Source organism: Mizuhopecten yessoensis, unplaced genomic scaffold (assembly GCF_002113885.1).
Source record: "Mizuhopecten yessoensis strain PY_sf001 unplaced genomic scaffold, ASM211388v2 scaffold716147, whole genome shotgun sequence".
NCBI lineage: Eukaryota > Metazoa > Mollusca > Bivalvia > Pectinida > Pectinidae > Mizuhopecten > Mizuhopecten yessoensis.
Genome location: NW_018479971.1, coordinates 65,115 through 87,497, shown reverse-complemented (window position 1 = coordinate 87,497; position 22,383 = coordinate 65,115). Strand labels below are relative to the sequence as shown.

At 38.0% G+C, this 22,383-nt stretch overlaps 1 protein-coding gene across 1 annotated transcript; it reads left to right on the top strand.

Moving 5' to 3' along the window:
• Positions 1 to 18,091: 18,091 nt before the first annotated feature.
• LOC110441844 (keratinocyte proline-rich protein-like) lies at positions 18,092 to 22,362 on the top strand. The gene is made up of 3 exons (XM_021485113.1): positions 18,092 to 18,169; positions 19,879 to 20,466; positions 21,397 to 22,362. The coding sequence occupies exons 1-3, from the start codon at positions 18,092 to 18,094 to the stop codon at positions 22,360 to 22,362; spliced, it is 1,632 nt and encodes a 543-aa protein (XP_021340788.1).
• The last annotated feature ends 21 nt before the right edge of the window (positions 22,363 to 22,383 follow it).

The following is a 22,383-nucleotide window of genomic DNA, read 5'->3' as shown; positions in this document are numbered from 1 at the left end:
TATGAGGTAGATACCCCGGTTGGTTTCGCCCACGGTATGTGGAGTGATAGCGAGAAGGAGAAAAGTTCGACATGGCGTGAATTGTCAGCTGTCAGTAGTGTATTGTTGTCATTGGTACACGTGCTTCGAGGTAAGCGTGTGAAATGGTACACAGATAACCAGAACGTTGTGTGTATTGTAAACAAAGGGAGTATGAAATCCGAGCTACAAAGTCTTGCGTTGTCAATATTTGACACGTGTTTAGCAAATGGTATTTCTATTGATATTGAATGGATCCCTCGAGGGGAAAATGAGCAGGCAGACTACATCAGTCGTATCATTGATTGTGATGATTGGGGTGTGTCTAAGGACATTTTTGTCCATGTAGATTCCCTTTGGGGGCCTCACGAAATTGACTGGTTTTCCAGTGTCAACAATAGAAAGCTACCGGTATATTTTTCTAGGTATTTTGATACACAGTCGTCCGGTATGGACGCGTTCACAGCTGATTGGCAAGGGGTGAACGGGTGGTTCGTGCCACCAGTATGCTTGGTGCATAGAGTGCTAAAGTATATGCAACAGTGTGGTGCATACGGCACGTTGGTTGTACCTTTGTGGAGGTCTGCCAGTTTTTGGCCATTTTTATGTCCAAGTGGTGGCGGCTTTAGACCCGAGGTGGTTGGAATGTTATACTTACCAACTAATAAAGATTCATATTCTCTGGGGAAGGGAAATAAGTCTGTATTGGGGAGAATCGATCTGCCTTTCAAGATGATTGCTCTGCGATTAGACTTTGGATGATATCTAATGTAACCAATACTAACCATCCCTAACTGTAGTGCTTTCTGCAGTTGTCCTAATTACAGGTGCTGTCTGTAATTGTCCTAACCACAGGCTGCATTAGCTGTGGTTGTCCTAAATTACAGGGCTGTCTGTAATTTGTATTTTTCTATTAAGCAGAAGTTTGTTTTTTGTACTTATATTTGTATTGTTGTACAAATTTTTTGATGATATGTGTAATTAAAAGTTTTTTGTGTACATATATTTTCGCAGGCATTCGAGCACGAGATTGCAGAGCTACCTGGGGCCTTAGCCGGACACGTCAGCCTTCTTCCTGGACTTCTGATAGACAGTAAAGCTAATAATACCACAAGGGCATACTATCAAGGTTTTTCAAGATGGAAGAAATGGGCGTTGTCTAAAGGACTAGAGGTGAAGGATTGTTTACCGGCTAAGGCCATCCATGTGGCTTTGTATCTCGCGTGTCTAGTGCAACAAAGTTCTTCGCCTAGCCCCATCGTACAGGCTTTTTACAGCATAAAATGGGCTCATTCCATTTTTGGTGGGAATTCGCCAACGGACAGTGCGCTTGTAAAAAACATTTTGGAGGGGGCTAAGCGACGTTTATCTGGTCCTAAAGATAGAAAAGAACCAATAACGCCAGAGTTATTGGAATTGATGTATACTGCAAATTTTAGTGACAGTAATTTGTATTCACAGCGTACTATTTGTTCATGCTTAATTGCGTATGCAGGTTTTTTCAGAGTATCGGAATTGTTAAATGTGAGAATGTGCGACATAGAATTGGCGGAAAGTCATATGACAATTTTTATCAAACAAAGTAAAACCGATATCTACAGAGATGGGAACCTCGTCGTACTAGCGAGAACGTATTCCAAGTTATGTCCGGTTTCCAACTTTGTAATATATATCAAATTAGCAGGAATACAAGTAGGTTCGGATAGTTACCTGTTCAGATCATTGACAAAAACCAATATGGGTTTCGTTCTACGATCAGACAACCGGCCTCTTTCTTATACTAGGATGCGCGAATTGTTTATCGAAGTTTTTTCCCCGTTTGTGTCGGATATTAGTAAGTATGGAATGCATAGTTTAAGGTCAGGAGGGGCTAGTAGTTGTGCAAATAGGTCAGCCAATTTAGCTATCGGATATAGATTATTTAAGAGGCACGGCAGATGGAGATCAGAAAACGCTAAAGACGGTTATGTCAATGATTCTTTGGAGGAGAGGCTGTCGGTGTCAAAAAATCTAGGCATTTAGCCATTTTTTATTAATACACATTTCCCGTTCTTTGGGTTTCAGTACACGGCGTGGTCGTGCCGTTGCAATTTATGAAATTGTTGAGTTATTGTTTTGTGACAATCAGGCACAAATGGTGCAACAGGAGAAATATAATTTCATTCGTTTGAGGTACGAATTAGACTGAAATTGTTTTCTCCTGTCGTATGCGTGCTGCATGAGGCAGCATGTAGTGTCCGTGCTTGTGTCGCACGGGTGGGTGTGTAAGGTGTAAGGTGGTCATTCAGAGCGACCACGTCGACACGTTCGCACAGATTTTCTAAATTTTTGAGAATATTTCCTCATTGTATCACTTTAACGAAACTGATACGCGATTATGATTAGTATAGCTAAGTAACGCTATTGATGTTGATGTACATTGAATTTGATAGGATTTTAATTGAGTATGTATATTGAGGATGCAATGTGTTTTTGTAATAAATTCAGTACACGGCGTGGTCGTGCCGTTGCAATTTATGAAATTGTCGAGTTATTGTTTTGTGACAATCAGGCACAAATGGTGCAACAGGAGAAATGTGGTTTATAAATTTGCATAAAAAAATCGTGAAATAACGAAAATATTGATGTTTAATGGAATGCTTAGAAACCCGTACATGGCTTAAGAAGATTATTTCCACGACCATGAAAAAGTGTAAGACTTCTTTGGTTATACAATTTTGTGTTCGCTGCATTTTCTATTTAGTGGACAGTACGTTGTTTTGAGTGGCTATACTGGCGATTAGAACATGGAATTTTGTTTGAACTCGAGACCGAGACCGCTAATATGTTTAGAAACATCGTATTACATGGCTACACGTACGTACATTTTTAGTAAAGTATTCTTTGAATTGTGCTGGTGACGTGTCATTTTGCAGCGGGCTAACCAATCAGAAAGAAGCTTTTAATAGGTCATTTTACCCCGCCCATACTGGTAAGCGCTCGATCTGTATGTTGTTTTGATTTTTCTTGAACGTACCGTTACCAAAGTTTATATGATAATACATGTATTGGATTAACATTGACAACACATTTATATTTTCATGTCAGTTTGCATGCCAGTCTTTGACTATAGACAACATTGGTGGTTATTTGTGTAGATTTTAAGGCTTTGAAGATATTTTCGCAAAATTCATACGACACATGTGAAATGTTCATTTGATTTCGGATCTAACTAGTTGCCTACGCACGGACGGAACGAACTTTTCAGTTATAAACAAGATTGATCATGATTGAATTAGAACATGGTTCGTACATGTATCCAATCAAAACTTACGTTGCAAACGAATCTCTCTCAAACACACACACACACTCCCTCCCACACACTCTCACTCACTCACTCTGCCTCACCACATTCCCTCTCTTACACACTTCCATACTCTCTCTCACTTATTATTATTATGGTACACAGACTACTTACTTTTGGTATACATACTATTTACTAATGGTACACAGACTATTTACTTATTGTACACAGACTACTTACTTTTGGTATAAATACTATTTACTAATGGTACACAAACTATTTACTAATGGTACACAAACTATTTACTAATGGTACACAAACTATTTACGAATGGTACACAGACTATTTACTAATGGTACACAAACTATTTACTAATGGTACACAGACTATTTACTAATGGTACACAAACTATTTACTAATAGTACACAAACTATTTATTAATGGTACACAGACTATTTACTGATTTTATACAGACTATTTACTAATGGTACACATACTATTTACTTATGGTACACGAACAATTTACTAATGATATACAAACTATTTACTAATGGTACACAAACTATTTACTTATGGAACACAAACTATTTACTTATGGTTCACAGACTATTTACTTTTGGTACACATACTACTTACTTATGGTACACAGACTATTTACTAATGGTACACAAACTATTTACTAATATTTACGTTCTGTATGCTTAGACCCATTGACAAAAAATACATTCATAAATGCATAACACAGGTGTTCATAGAATCTCAGCACGTGGGAACTGATAGTAACCTGATCACACTGCGTAGTAATACACTACAAAAACTACTCTCTCGGAACGACCGAACTAGATGCTTAATTCTTACATTTTAATTTATTATTGAACTGTGCTTTGTGAAATATCCACGTATTCACGTGTCCTGTGCTACAAATAAACATTGAATATGGAACTACATTTTGTTGTGTTATTGTTGTTGACGGTTGCTAAGATCTCTCACGATAGTGTCACATTTCCCCGCGAAAAAACACTGTTCTCGCCACTGCGTTGCACCCGTGTATAAGCAGGAACAAACCCTGTTTATTTGTTTTATTCGTTGTTATATCGATCCACTGAAAGGATTCGTCAATGTAAATATAAGGAATGATATTTATTTTTTCAACATTTATGAGGTCATAACAACAATGGGTTTTTGGACATATTTTACATGAATCGCTAACGCGATTCATTCAATATGTCCATAAACCCATTGTTGTTATGACCTCATAAATGTTGAAAAAATAAAATTCATTCCTTAAATGGTACACAAACTATTTACTTATGGAACAAAAACTATTTACTTATGGTTCACAGACTATTTACTAATGGTACACAGACTATTTACTTATGGTACACAGACTATTTACTAATGGTACACAAACTATTTACTAATGATACACAAACTATTTACTTATGGTTAACAGACTATTTACTCTTGGTACACAGACTACTTACTTATGGTACACAGACTATTTACTTAAGGAACACAAACTATTTACTTATGGTTCACAGACTATTTACTAATGGTACACAGACTATTTACTTATGGTACACAGACTATTTACTAATGGTACACAAACTATTTACTAATGATACACAAACTATTTACATATGGTTCACAGACTATTTACTCTTGGTACACAGACTACTTACTTATGGTACACAGACTATTTACTTATGGTACACAGACTATTTACTTACGGTACACAGACTTTTTACTTATGGTACACAGACTATATACTTATGGTACACAGACTACTTACTTATGGTACACAGACTATATACTTATGGTACACAGACTACTTACTTATGGTTCACAGACTATTTACCTATGGTACACGTAAAACAGACCACTTACTTATTGTGCACAGACTATTTACTTATGGCACACATACTATTTACTTATGGTACATATACTATTTACTTATGGTACACAGACTACTTACTTTTGGTACACAGACTATTTACTTATGGTTCACAGACTATTTACTTATGGTTCACAGACTATTTACCTATGGTACACGTAAAACAGACCACTTACTTATTGTGCACAGACTATTTACTTATGGCACACATACTATTTACTTATGGTACAGATACTATTTACTTATGGTACACAGACTATTTACATATGGTACACAGACCATATACTTATGGTACACAGACTACTTACTTATGGTACACAGACTATTTACTTATGGTACACAAGCTATTTACTTATGGTACACAGAGTACTTACTTATGGTATACAGACTGTTTACTTATGGTACACAGACTATTTGCTTATGGTACACAGACTACTTACTTGTGGTACACAGACTATTTACTTATGGTTCGCAGACTATTTACTTTTGGTACACAGACTAATTACTTATGGTACACAGACTATTTACATATGGTACACAGACTACTTACTTATGGAAAACAGACTGTTTACTTATGGTATACAGACTACTTACTTATGGTACACAGCCTATTTCCTTATGGTACACAGACTATTTACTTATGATACACAGACTACTTACTTATGGTACCATAAGTATATGGTACACAGACCATATACTTATGGTACACAGACGACTTACTTATGGTACACAGACTATTTTCTTATGGTACACAGACTACTTACTTGTGGTACACAGACTATTTACTTATGGTTCGCAGACTATTTACTTTTGTTACACAGACTACTTACTTATGGTACCCAGACTATTTCCTTATGGTACACAGACTATTTACTTTTGGTACACAGACTACTTACTTATGGTATACAGACTATTTTACACAGACTATTTACTAATGGTACACAGACTATTTACTTATGGCACACAGACTATTTACATATGGTACACAGACTATATACTTATTGTACACAGACTACTAACTTATGGTACACAGACTATTTACTAATGGGACACAAACTATTTACTAATGGTACACAGACTATTTACTAATGGTACACAGACTATTTACTTATGGCACACAGACTATTTACATATGGTACACAGACTACTTACTTATGGTATACAGACTATTTACTTATGGTACACAGACTACTTACTTATGGTACACAAGCTATTTACTTATGGTACACAGACCACTTACTTATGGTACACAGACTATTTACTTATGGTACACAGACTACTTACTTATGGTATACAGACCAGTTACTTATGGTACACAGACAACTTACTTATGGTACACAGCCTACTTACTTATGGTACACACACTATTTACTTATGGTACACAGACTACTTACTTATGGTACACAGATTACTTACTTATGGTACACAGACTACTTACTTATGGTACACAGACTGTTTGCTTATGGTATACAGACTACCTACTTATGGTACACAGACTGTTTACTTATGGTATACAGACCACTTACTTATGGTACACAGACTGTTTACTTATGGTATACAGACTACCTACTTATGGTACACACCCTATTTACTTATGGTACACAGACTATTTACTTATGGTACACATACTACTTACTTATGGTACACAGACTACTTACTTATGGAACACAGACTATTTACTTATGGTACACAGGCTATTTACTTATGGTACACAGACTACTCACTTATGGTACACATACTACTTACTTATGGTACACAGACTTTTTACTTATGGTACACAGACTACTTACTTATTGTACACAAACTACTTACTTATGATACACAGACTACTTACTTATGGTACACAACCTATTTACTTATAGTTCACAGACTACTTACTTATGGTACACAGACTACTCACTTATGGTACACATACTACTTACTTATGGTACACAGACTTTTTACTTATGGTACACAGACTACTTACTTATGGTACACAGACTTTTTACTTGTGGTACACAAACTACTTACTTATGGTACACAGACTATTTACTTATGGTACACAGGCTATTTACTTATGGTACACAGACTACTCACTTATGGTACACATACTACTTACTTATGGTACACAGACTACTTACTTATGGTACACAGACTATTTACTTATGGTACACATACTACTTACTTATGGTACACAGACTACTTACTTATGGTATACAAAGTATTTACATATGGTAAACAGACTAGTTACTTATGGTACACAGACTATTTACCTAAGGTACACAGACTATTTATTAATGGTACACAGACTATGTATTTATGGTACACAGACTATTTATTTATGGTATACAGACTAGTTACTTATGATACACAGACTACTTACTTATGGTACACAACCTATTTACTTATAGTTCACAGACTACTTACTTATGGTACACAGACTACTTACTTATGGTACACAGACTTTTTACTTGTGGTACACAGACTACTTACTTATGGTACACAGACTATTTACTTATGGTACACAGACCACTTACTTATGGTACACAGACTGTTTACTTATGGTATACAGACTACTTACTTATGGTATACAAAGTATTTACATATGGTAAACAGACAGACTATTTACTTTTGGTACACAGACTATTTACATATGGTACACAGACTATATACTTATGGTACACAGACTTTTTACTTGTGGTACACAGACTACTTACCTATGGTACACAGACTATTTATTTATGGTATACAGACTAGTTACTTATGATACACAGACTACTTACTTACAGTACACAGACTATTTGCCTATGGTATACAGAGTATTTACATATGGTAAACAGACAGACTATTTACTTTTGGTACACAGACTATTTACTTATGGTACACAGACTACTTACTTACAGTACACAGACTATTTACCTATGGTATACAGAGTATTTACATATGGTAAACAGACTAGTTACTTATGGTACACAGACTATTTACTTATGGTACACAGACTACTTACTTATGGTACACATACTACTTACTTATGGTACACAGACTACTTACTTATGGTACACTGACTACTTACTTATGGTACACAGACAAGATAGTGTGGCAACCTTACAAATGCCTTAACATTTAACAAGTTAAAAACATATTACGCAATGAACAGCTGGTATAGACAGCGTGGTCCACTTCACAGACGTAATCGTACATAATACATACACCAGATCCGGTCTGATTATTGATATGTCAGTATATCATATAAAGGACCTGTCACACACATTTCAATGGGTCACATTTCATAATAGATCTATTTAGACAATAGATGAAGTGGAGAGACTTACTGAATACGATACTTCATGTAAGGCAATATTGTATAGTTTATAATAATGTATATTGTGCAATCACGATCCTGAATAACATAAACCAGTCTGTTTAAAAACCTAATCACGCTTTCCAAAATACCTTTTCAGTAACCTTGATAAGGACAACATATTCAACATATATCACATATTCTTTTCAAACTGCTAGTACAATCACAAAATTGTACAAAACGGAAAAAATTACTCAAGATACAATACCAAAACCTGGAAAATGGTTATACTGTATGTGAACGTAAAGGAAAATTAACTAATTCATTCATCTGGTCAGATCTTTAAAAAAGTCCCGTTTTCCCTGTGTAGGATGGCACCAGTGTGCCGAACACAAAGAGCAGCACCTCCCGGAGGACGTGGAACGATTGATTAGTATGTACCTATAGAAGGAGCACTACACAAAGGAATTTGAGTGCCTGCAAAACAAGAAGAATCTTCCTCGGGATAATTCCATACTCAACTTGACACCATTCCTCGACGAACAGGGAGTCCTTTGTGTTGACGGAAGGTTGATCAAGACCCATGAACTAGCTCATATAACTACACTCAATCCTATACTCATCCCAGGAAAGAGTCATGTTGGTCTTCTCCTCGTTCGCTATTTCCATCACAAAGTGCATCATCAAGGTCGACATCTGACCGAAGGAGCAGTCAGATCCACTGGATTTTGGGTCGTCGGAGAAAAACGGACAATCTCCGCATGAATTCACCAATGTGTTACTGTACATTTAAGGAACTTAGAGGTACCACAGGAACCCAGAAGATGGCCGACCTTCCAGTTGCTAGGATTACCCCATCTCCCACGTAGGTGTCGACGTATTTGGCACATGACAAGTTGTGGCCAGGAAGACCAGGGTAGATGTAGCCAATGCTCAACGTTGGGCTGCCTTGTTCACTTGCCTTGGCACCAGGGCCGTGTATATTGAGGTTCTAGAAGATATGAGTACCAGCGCGTTCATCAACGCATTACGACGATTTACATCCATACGCGGAGAAGGCAGGCAATTCTATTCAGATCGTGGAACAAACTTTGTCGGTTCGACTGACCATATGCAAATACATGTAGACGCAATAAATGTCGGGGACAGTGTAACCAAGGAATTCCTCTACCAGAAAGGAGTGTTTTGGATCTTCAACTCCCCTCATTTGTCTTACACTGGTGGGGTCTGGGAGAGAATGATTGGGCTTTCCAGGCGTATCCTGGACTCGATGCTACTTCAACCCAAGAACAGCTATTTCACTCACGACGTGCTGTCGACGCTCATGTATGAAGTGACAGCCATCCTCACTAGTAGACCAATCACGCAGGTCTCCACAGAAAGTTGACATTCCTCATGAACCCTTTGGCGACTTGACTGTTAGGCGTCTGTCCAAGTGCTTCCTAACAAGTTTTGGCCAAGGTTCTCAAAGGAATACCTTGATACTCTGCAAGTCAGACCCAAGTGACAAAAGGCTACCAACAACATGAATCCTGGGGATGTTGTCCTCCTTAAGGATGCATGTGTTCATCCGAGACAGTGGCCCCTTAGAAGAGTCATTAGGAATTTTCCCAGGTGACGCTGGACTGGTGAGGAAGGTCGAGGTAAAGGTCATCTAGAAGAATGAATCGACCACCTTCATCAGACCCATTACGGAACTTGTCCTTCTGCTAAGTGACTAAGATTTGTAATCTGGACTGCTACCGACTACCATTTCTTGTCCGTGATAGTGATCTGCCTTTTGAACTTGAAACCAATTTTGTGTTTTATGAACTTTAATCTTTCATTGTGAATCTAGTCATTTTGATACCGTAATATAATTTGATCATGAACTCTGTTTATTTTTGTGAACGCGGGAGTGTGTCGTCTGTGTTTCCGTACCTTTCTCGTTTTGGTTCTATTTTCACAATTTCAGGACTCTCCTGATATTTTGTCCCTTGTTTCGCCTATTTGAAACACATGAAAACTCTCCGGCAGAAAAACGTACCAACAACATCATGAAGCATGTAAACTATATTTTCTGTTACTAGTGAATGCTATAGTGCAATTATTAGTGATTTCAATGTAAAAGACAATAATAATCATCTATATGTGGGGTAATTCTTGCATAAGTGTAAAATATTGATTTGTTGTACAGAAATTTTCCGCATTTATATCAGTTTTCACTCTGTCTCATCACAAGACAGTGACGGCATTACATGATCGACTACACATGTTTGTTGATTGTTACTGCACAAGTGGAGTATCTACACATATGCACAATGAAAAATAACCTGCACTAAGAAAGCTACCCCAAATAATCCAAGGGAATACAGAGTCCCATGCCACATTATAGACAGAATCATGATTTTTTGTTAATTTCTAATCCAATTTTTGCTGTGGAAGAAATTGGCAAATGAAGGCAATCCCTAGATGAGATTTGGAAAAATTGGGTACATGATACAACCAGTATAACAGGAGAATATTGTCTTATTGCAATATTGTATAAGGCTTGTGAAATAATGTATAGCATGTTTGAAACACATTCTAGAGATGAATGATCTTCACTGAGTACATATATAAATGTACTACAGATGTGTTTTTTAACTTATTAAATTACATTATCAATATTTTGATGTTTTGTGTGACAGGAATATATCAGAAGGGTTTCATGTACCTCACTAGTTGAAATAATGAGTCTAAATCGTAAAGAAATGCTGCATGGCATGTGACAGATGTATATTGTTCCACCCCATATCTACACAAAAAACTGGACATAAAAAAAACATCATTGTGAAAAACAGTTAATAGATGTATAATCATAAACCATAAATTGACGTGATAATAATAGTTGTTAAGTTTCTCGTTTTTTTTTTAGTTTTTCAATTTACCTCAGGACAAAAAATAAAATGTAACTTGATAGCCGTAACTTCGCCAATATAACGTAATTGTTAGATAGCCAGTCATTTAATATGGTTACCCATTCCGTGTTCTAGATCATAGCTGATCAAATTTCCCACGTCATTCAATTTTTTTTCTGCTGGTAACTGTATTACATGTATCGTATGCAAAACAATAATTACGAGTGATGGCCTGGCCCTAGGGGAGGTTTCGTTGGCTATCAAACACTAAAAAAACCGCTTATTCTGTTTGGATAATTAAAGTTGTAGATTGTTGGAAAGCAAACTGCAAAAGAGAGTTGTCATACAATAGATACCCAGCACCGCGTTTACCAAAAACAAAACAAAGAACATCCGCTGTTGACTGAATGAAAACATTGATTAATCATAGCAGTAATTTATCTCATCAGCAAAATATCATACAGCACTATCTGTTTACCGAGTGAAAAGCATCGATTAATTATAATGGAACAATGCTTGCTTTATGCTACATGGTTTATACATTTCTGAGAACTAAGGAGACACGGATGGAAATAATGACACATGTATTCGAAATAAATTATTTAGTTCCTATTCTGTTGTTTTTGAACGTTTTCAAAAGGACCGTACCAGAATAAATTTGCCTTATAACTTCAACTGATACTGGTAGATAGATACCAAAACATATTTGTTAAAATTGAAAAGATAGAAATACAACTGATGTAAACTGTCAAGCGGATCTTTAATATGTTTTCTCACTTTTCAGTGCCTGCTGCAAAGTAGGTCAAACTAACACAGGCGGGTTATTCCACATTAGATATTATCATACTACCGGTCTGTTTTTCTCACTTTTCAGTTCCCTCAAAGTAGGCCACACTAAAACTAATCCACATTAGCTACCTCATATTATCATACTACTGGTCTTCCCATTTCCCCAAAACGGCAATGGTGGGTCCAACGGTTAACTCTATTTCGATATATAATGTCACCAAGTGATATGGATAAAGAGGTTGTGCTGGTGTTGTTGTTACCACGTGCTGTTGTTAACGTTGTTGTTGCCACGTGCTGATGTTGTTGTAACCACGTGCTGGTGATAACGTTGTTGTTACCACGTGCTGTTGTGGTTGTTACCATGTGTTGGTGTTAACGTTGTTGTTACACGTGCTGGTGTTGTTGTTACCACGTGCTGCTGTTAACGTTGGTGTTACCACGTGCTAGTGTGTTGTTACCACGTGCTGTTGTTAACGTTGATGTTACCACGTGCTAGTGTGTTGTTACCACGTGCTGGTGTTAACGTTGTTGTTACCACGTGCTGGTGTAGTTGTTACCACGTGCTTGTGTTGTTGTAACCACGTGCTGGTGTTAACGTTGTTGTTACCACGTGGTGGTGTGGTTGTTACCACGTGCTGATGTTAACGGTGTTGGTACACGTGCTGGTGTTGTTGTTGCCACGTGCTGGTGTGGTTGTTACCACGTGTTGGTGTGGTTGTTACCACGTGCTGGTGTTGTTGTTACCACGTGCTGGTGTGGTTGATGCCACTTGCTGGTGTGGTTGTTACCACGTGCTGGTGTTGTTGTTGCCACGTGCTGGTGTGGTTGTTGGCACGTGCAGGTGTGGTTGTTACCACACGGAGATGTCCTATTGCTTGTGATATGATGAGGCTAAGCCTGAAGCTTCCCAAGGACAAACCACAATATTCGTGGTAACCAACAGAAATAGGACAAATGATATATCGATTTTTTATTTTATTTTCAAAACCGGTGATATTACCATCTCCGAACACAAGTCCATTGAGAAGCGACCCTCGATCAGAAAACCTCTGCCTGGAACAATATCACATTTCAACCCGCTTTTATCTTTCGGGATATTACTGATATCGTCCCCTGGGTATCAGATCGTGATAGTGTTTCGTTGTGCCTTAAGATACGCGATATAAATTGTTCCATTAATAATTACATTGAAATCGTCCTGTCCTTTTGATAAAACAGCACGAAAGGGAAACTAATGCTTGCAACAATGGCAAATGTAATGTATACTATATATAATACATGTACATATATTGAAGGTATAACTCCCGTCTATTAGAAACCTTATTAATATATATGTTCTGGAATCCAATTGTTCCGTATGGGCTATAGAATACCGGATAAATCAACAAATAGTATTGAAAGCGAAATATTTTATGTATACATTATTTTTACATTGTACGAACAAAACACAAATAAACAGATGTGTTACACTATTTGCAGGAGCTCCGGTTGATGTTTAAACAATAATAAAGTTATCGCACTAAACTTTGTTTATGCTATTGCCTAGATACAATCAACGAAGGTAACGGTTCTATTACAGCACTAGAAACGTCGCATCGTCTCTACATATACACGGGTTTTTAACGGATAAACAGTTTGTGGGGACTGCTGAGCGGGGTATGATTGCAGACTAGCGCATTATGACTACCCTGAAATTCAAAGAGCGGATAAAGGTGTCCTTGCTATGAACTGTCCTGTACATGTTTCCTTTGCATCAACGCATTCGGTGAGTAAAACACATTAATATGATAATTATTATTGCAATATGAGAATTATTACAGTATGAGAAATATTTCTTTACTTGTAGTATTTATGGACGATTGTTTGACGGAAAATTGATACATTTATTGGTATATTAGTTGATGAATATGCGATATTCATCAAAAACGTTATTATTATGAAAAATATACATTGGGGACGAGATAAAAATTTACACATAAATGAACAAAATATCAGGCCTAATAGAGCGATAGGAGTTAGAAAGGAAGCATTGTAAATATACAAAAAAAAACAACATTTCTAGCCTTGACATGGAATAAGGGTTTATAAGGAGGAGTTCGTCAAGGAATCTAACACAAATGCCAGATTCCACTGAGATGCAAGCTACCTGGCCCTGGATCTTCCAAGATCGAAACCCCTGATCAAGGCTGACAGGGAGGGAGCTGTGCGAAATTCCGATCTGTCATGAAAAGCAAAAACACTGGCTAAAGCAGAGCGATAGCCAGCAATAGTCCCGGGAGCAACATTGCGATCCCTGAACAATGACAGAAGATATCGGCAATAACCTGAACAGACACCTTGAGTGGATCAATCTGTCTCTCGTCACACCAATCGCAGAAGATTCGTCATCTGGATTGTTAGATGGCAGAAGAGGAAAACCTGATTTACCGTGCGATGCTCTCTGACCCGTCCTCAGAAAAACCTGTTATATAAAAATAGCAGGTTCGATTTCTGCAGGCGGCGTTGACCCGGAAACATCTTTCGATTACCGTAATATGATTTGAAAAAAAGCAAAACAAAACATATACAAATGTATCAGGCGGTGGAACATGGTTTTATTGTAAGGTGAGACTTTTAACCGTTGTTTGATATTACCTTACTAGAGTGGAGACTAATATGGTCTGGTTTTGATATCAAAGTACATTCAATTAGATCTGTTCTTGCATGGCACTTTTAATGAGCTGTTAGAAATACATGCCATATCAATCAGAACATTTTTGTAACAACCAGAGCACGAACACGCCCACCCCCGTACGTAGTGAGGGCATTGAGAAGATCACGTGGTAAGATATGCTTTCTTAAGACTTTCCAATAAATTTCTGATTGTGTAAAATATATAGGTATGCCATTTATTGGCTACAAAGCGCTCTTGAGAGTGATTAGTTAGGGCGCCAGACAAAACAACAACATCGCCTTGATCAGCTTCCGGCATAGTGACGTACTGTTTGTTCCCGAGATGATCATGAGCGTTCCCTAGACTTGACGTCTTTTATTGGCATCAGTAACCCTGGATCGATACTTACCGACTTCACACGTTCGTTCATTTGTTATGTCTGGTATCTAAAATAATGGACGTGCTCTGTTGAACGAATATAATATACATATTGAGAGATAAATCTGGTTTGATGTCTGATCCATTATCATAACCATTTGTATATAAAAAAATGAGGTCGTACAGGAGTAGTGTGCTGAAGGGTCCTTCCTTGTTGCCATTTCATAACGTTATGTCATTCTTAATTCTTCAAATTCCAGTGGTTTTAGAAAAGCCACAGGGGTCGAGCTTATGCGCTAGAGTTAACACGCTTGTGAACTGAATTTTACATCCTTGTGCACTGGTGTTACTGTAACTACAGTGCGCAAGGTTAATTTTCTTTATCATAATATGTCTGGCTTTTGCATCAGTTTATATTTTTTCATAACTTTGATTTTCTCCCCTCCTGGTCTACTCAAAAAATAGATGAATAAATAAATGAAATATTTGATGTTATCAATTTATATACCTAATAGCTATCTAAGCAGTATCCCTGAATGAAAGTAGTATGCGATAATATGTAATAACTATAAATCATGATAACCTATTAAATCATAAGTACATACACAAACTCGGACCCGTGGTACATGAACATACAAGTATTGATGGTTTAAAGTTTATAATACTTAACTTATAAACATATTCACTTAAGTTCATTTATAGTTTTAGCAGTATTACGTCCTCATAAATATAAATCAATTTATCTGTATATGGTTGGTACATTATACTGAGTCATATCATGTCAGATAATTACTTGTTTGGCTTAAAAAATTGAAGAGTGTTTAGTAAATTTGCTTCAAAATTGCCCCCAATTTTCTACCATATAGCGCACAGCAGACGATATTCACGCATTTTGTTATGAATATTCAGATTTATGTTTCTGTTTGTAATGCCATATCTCCTAAACCAGTTGTTGAATGAATCTAAAATTGCATATTTGCGTACTTCATTTATTCCAGATTACGAATATTTCTCGGCCTATTTCTAAATCCCCGATGAGGCTGGATATGACCCTTAACGCCCATAATCGATTATTTCTCCCTTCTTAGACCTTGTTACATATCATACAGTTATATTGAAAATAAATTCGAAATGATGGCCTATACATGTATATAAATCTGCAGTGTATTTCTAAGGCTTTTTGGTAGAAAACCTTGACTGAGTAGTTTTGAAGAACTCTTGTTATCAGGACGCTATACACCAAATCCATATTTAGATTAAACTCTTGAGAATGATTAATTGCTTCGTAACAAACAGCTATCGAGGAAAGCAAATAATGAGCTGCAATCAACTTTAGCACAATTGTTTACCAACATGTAAGAAATATATATCCGGGTCGAATTAGCTAGTAGTTCTTCACTCTGGTATGGGTCTATTAACTGTCGTCAGGAAATATGCGTTTGAAATTGATCTCCGTTGCGCTGGTAGGCGCGATATTTTCTTTTTGACATTGAGTTGAATAAATTACAACTTAATTTGTCCTGTATCATGAAATTTTCCATATGGCCGCTTAAGCTAATAGAATTCCTCCTGAAAACATACATTTTCACCCCGTCTCGTTTCGATTTCATTTTATCTAAATGATGACTGGATGATTTTGAATGGTGGACTTATCTCATTCAACATGGTTATGATATCAGCCTTGAATGAAACAAAAAACACATAATTTGTAGCTAACGTACACAACCTTGTGATACATTATTCAGACAGTAGTGCGTGACTGTGTACAATAAAACTTCCACATTGCGACATATTAGATCGGTCAGGATATTTAACACCTGTTCTATTTTTTTTATACACGGTTCAGCACCTTACTAGTACACTAGTACGTAGAACGTTCTCACGCACTTCAAACTATACCAGGAAGTTGAATTGAGGCGTAGTGTTGACGTTGTAGAACAATCTTGCGATGTTAAAATGTATTCTTTTCTTTCTTTTTCATCTGTTTTGCTTTATTTTACCTTTTCCCCCTCTTAACTATGATTGTAATTGTTTTTTCCTTCATATTACTTAACTGTTTGTTGTTTCGTTTTTAATTTATTCCTTTCGTAACTTTATACGAAACTCGCGTTATTCATTTTGTCTGCAATCCTGTTTCGAGTTATAGGACCATAACACTGAACAGAATGCTGTTTTATGGTTTAACTATACCATTATGACTAATGCTGTTGTACAGTGCGAGGTTAATGCAAAAATAATGTTTAAGGTAAGCCTAAGGGTTAGGATTTGGAGATGTTCGAAAGTAATTCTTCGGATTGCGTTCCGGAGAATATTTTTTTCTTCTTCTGTTTGTGTTGATCACCTGTTCAAGGTTGTACCATTTCATTGTTGTGTAACATCGTCACCATGCGTTAATGCAAATTGTGTCAGGCCGCTCTACACGAACAAAAATAATGTTATATATTTTATGTTACTATATTTTATTCAGGGCAGCCCCTTGTAAACGTATACATTGTACGAGTTATAGTTTGCGTGTGAAATAAACTAATGAGATCCGGGTAAGATGTTTTCGGAAAGTTGAAATCGGTTAGGAAAAACACCCATCCTCAGGCGTGTTCTAATTTCTGGCTTCGGAAAATGTGTTCATTGCGACATAGGCTATACCCTATACTCTGCATGATATTTAGCTCGTATTAGGTTATTTCAAACAGATGACCTGCCCAAAACCCAAACAAAGAGAAAGGCAGAGATACCCTAGATTAGAATCTGTATTAATGGTCACAACAATGCCCCGTTCTCAGCTGTTTGTTTACCAAGGGACAATGAACGTCGTATCGATGACGGAATTTGAGGATGTGGGTTTGTCACGTAGTCCGAAATTTCTCATAAACATAAAGAGTATTTATGACATAATATGTATCAGTACAAAGTTGATAAAATGGAACGGAAACCCGTGGTTGACCTTGCTGACGGACAAGGACAAAACTTGGTTACCTTCATAGAGTTGTCCCGAATGGTAAGGCATACATGTACATACATACATACATATATGGGGCAAAGAAGTAATTCCAACAGTGTGGACAAGTTTAGGTTGTCAAATTTTCGAAGCGATCCGCTCCTTTATCAAGACACAGTGAAACGGAACAGTTACATGTACATATACATCATATTAGAAGAAGATAGAACTGATATACTATAATTGAAAATATAGCTATTATATAAAACCAATAGTCTCCTCGGCTAAAGACAGCTGAAGGCAGAAATTAAGCTGAGAGCATCGCGGACAAGGAACGCTGATATAGAGGAACTATTCTGGCGCAAGATGCACTATCACATAAAGTGAGTCAACGAGAGATAAGCACCAGAAAGAATGGACGAGATATCAAAAACGTGGAACATGTGCATGTGATAATCTGGTCCGGTAAATGTGAAAAATCTCGATTTCCTTCAGAATGCCCTTATTAGTCGCCTCTCAATTCTGCAGTGGATTTAACAGTCACAGCAGGGGGGTCCACACTTAGTCGCCTCTTTCGGTTTGCATGAATAATGCATGTTATTATGCATACATATGTATCTAACCTGTTAGCTGGTTAATGATGCCATATTTTAAAGCTACATATGTGTTTCACATACACTTAATGTGAATTAAACCTAGTTTCTTTAATCCATCTAACGAGGATAATCATAAATCGGAATCAAGTGCAACCAATACATCTGGATATGGGAATGAATTCAGTATGTTATCAAATAATGTATTAAATCATAGAATCCGGCAGAGCAGAATCTTAACATATAAACTACTGTACGAGGCATATTGATGGGTCTATCAAAAGCCAATCTATAATTCACTAAGAGCTCTCGACCTATTTATATGCTTTCAGACCTTAACTATAAATCACTGATNTATGCTCTCATACCTTAACTGTCAACCGCTACGAGCTCTCGGCCTATTTATATGCTCTCATACCTTAACTGTAAACCGCTACGAGCTCTCGGCCTATTTATATGCTCTCATACCTTAACTGTAAATCACTGCGAGCTCTCGGCCTATTTATATGCTCTCATACCTTAACTGTAAACCGCTACGAGCTCTCGGCCTATTTATATGCTCTCATACCTTAACTGTAGACCACTGAGAGCTCTCGGCCTATTTATATGCTTTTCATACCTTAACTGTCAACCGCTACGAGCTCTCGGCCTATTTATATGCTCTCATACCTTAACTGTACACCGCTACGAGCTCTCGGCCTTTTTATATGCTCTCATACCTTAACTGTAAACCGCTACGAGCTCTCGGCCTATTTATATGCTCTCATACCTTAACTGTAAACCACTGAGGCTAGGCCTATCAGGATAGTTTTTTTGTGAATCAAGACCAACACCATTCCAGTATAAGGATAGTTTAAAGTGAACCAAGGCCCCACCATTCCAGTGTCATAATAGTTTCAATGAACCAAGGCCCCACCATTCCAGTGTAAGGATAGTTTCAATGAACCAAGGCCCACACCATTCAAGTGTCAGGATAGTTTCAATGAACCAAGACCCGCACAAACCCCCGTCTTAGGATAGTTTCAATGAACCAAGGCCCCACCATTCCAGTATAAGGATAGTTTTAAGTGAACCAAGGCCCCACCATTCCAGTGTCAGGATAGTTTCAATAAACCAAGACCCGCACCATTTCCGTGTCAGGATAGTTTTAATGAACCAAGGCCCACACCATTACAGTGTCAGGATAGTTTCAATGAACCAAAATCCACACCATTCCAGTGTCAGGATAGTTTCAATGGACCAAAACCCGCACCATTCCCGTGTCAGGATAGTTTCAATAAAGCAAAAACCATACCATTCCCGTGTCAGGATAGTTTTAATGAACCAAGGCCCACATCATTCCAGTGTCAGGATAGTTTTAATGAACCAAAACCCACACCATTCCGGTGTCAGGATAGTTTCAATGAACCAAAACCCGCACCATTCCCGTGTCAGGATAGTTTTAATGAACCAAAACCCACACCATTCCCGTGTCAGGATAGTTTTAATGAACCAAGGCCCACACCATTCCAGTTTCAGGATAGTTTCAATGAACCAAGGCCCACACCATTCCAGTGTCAGGATAGTTTCAATGAACCAAAACTCACACCATTCCAGTGTCAGGATAGTTTTAATGAACCAAGGCCCACACCATTCCAGTGTCAGGATAGTTTCAATGAAACTAGACCAACACCATTCCCGTGTCAGGATAGGTTCAATGAACCAAAACCCACACCATTCCCGTGTCAGGATAGTTTTAATGAACCAAGGCCCCACCATTCCAGTGTAAAGATAGTTTCAATGAACCAAGGCCCACACCTTTCCCGTGTCAGGATAGGTTCAATGAACCAAAACCCACACCATTCCCGTGTCAGGATAGTTTCAATGAACCAAAACCCGCACCATTCCCGTGTCAGGATAGTTTCAATGAACCAAGGCCCACACCATTCCAGGGTCAGGTTATTTTCGATGAACCAAGGCCCACACCATTCCAGCGTCAGGATAGTTTCAATGAACCTAGACCAACACCATTCCCTTGTCAGGATAGTTTCAATGAACCAAAACCCGCACCATTCCCGTGTCAGGATAGTTTCAATGATCCAAAATCCACACCATTCCCGTGTCAGGATAGTTTCAATGAACCAAGGTCCACACCATTCCAGTGTCAGGATAGTTTCAATGAACCAAAATCCACACCATGTCAGTGTCAGGATAGTTTCAATGAACCAAAACCCACACCATTCCCGTGTCAGGATAGTTTCAATGAACCAAAAGCCACACCATTCCCGTGTCAGGATAGTTTCAATGAACCAAAACCCATACCATTCCCGTGTCATGATAGTTTTAACGAACCAATGCACACACCATTCCCGTTTCAGGATAGTTTCAATAAACTAGGGTCCACACCGGCCTCGTCTTAGGATAGTTTTGATGAACCAATGCCCACACCATTCCCGTGTCAGGATAGTTTCAATGAACCAAGGCGCACACTATTCAAATATCATGATAGTTTCAATGAACCAGGGCCGACACCACCCCCCCGTCTTAGAATAGTTTCAATGAATCAAGGCCCAACCATTCCTGTGTCAGCATAGTTTCAATGAACCAGGGCCCACACCGATCCCGTCTTAGGATAGTTTTAATGAACCAAGGCCCACACCATTGCCGTATCAAGATAGTTTCAATAAACCAAGGCCCACACCACCCCCGTTTTAGGATAGTTTTAATGAACCAACACCCACACCATTCCCGTGTCAGGATAGTTTTAATGAACCAAAACCCACACCATTCCCGTGTCAGGATAGTTTTAATGAACCAAGGCCCACACCATTCCAGTGTCAGGATAGTTTCAATGAACCAAAACCCACACCATTCCAGTGTCAGGATAGTTTTAATGAACCAAGGCCCACACCATTCCAGTGTCAGGATAGTTTTAATGAACCAAAACCCACACCATTCCCGTGTCAGGATAGTTTCAATGAACCAAAACACACACCATTCCAGTGTCAGGATAGTTTTAATGAACCAAGACCCACACCATTCCAGTGTCAGGATAGTTTTAATGAACCAAAACCCACACCATTCCCGTGTCAGGATAGTTTCAATGAACCAAAACCCACACCATTCCCGTGTCAGGATAGTTTCAATGAACCAAAACCCACACCATTCCCGTGTCAGGATAGTTTCAATGAACCAAAACCCACACCATTCCCGTGTCAGGATAGTTTCAATGAACCAAAACACACACCATTCCAGTGTCAGGATAGTTTTAATGAACCAAGACCCACACCATTCCAGTGTCAGGATAGTTTCAATGAACCAAAACCCACACCATTCCCGTGTCAGGATAGTTTCAATGAACCAAAACCCACACCATTCCCGTGTCAGGATAGTTTCAATGAACCAAAATCCACACCATTCCCGTGTCAGGATAGTTTCAATGAACCAAAACCCACACCATTCCAGTGTCAGGATAGTTTTAATGAACCAAGGCCCACACCATTCCAGTGTCAGGATAGTTTCAATGAACCTAGACCAACACCATTCCCGTGTCAGGATAGTTTCAATCAACCAAAACCCACACCATTCCCGTGTCAGGATAGTTTTAATGAACCAAGGCCCACACCTTTCAAATATCATGATAGTTTCAATGAACCAGGGCCGACACCACCCCCGTCTTAGAGTTGTTTCAATTAATCAAGT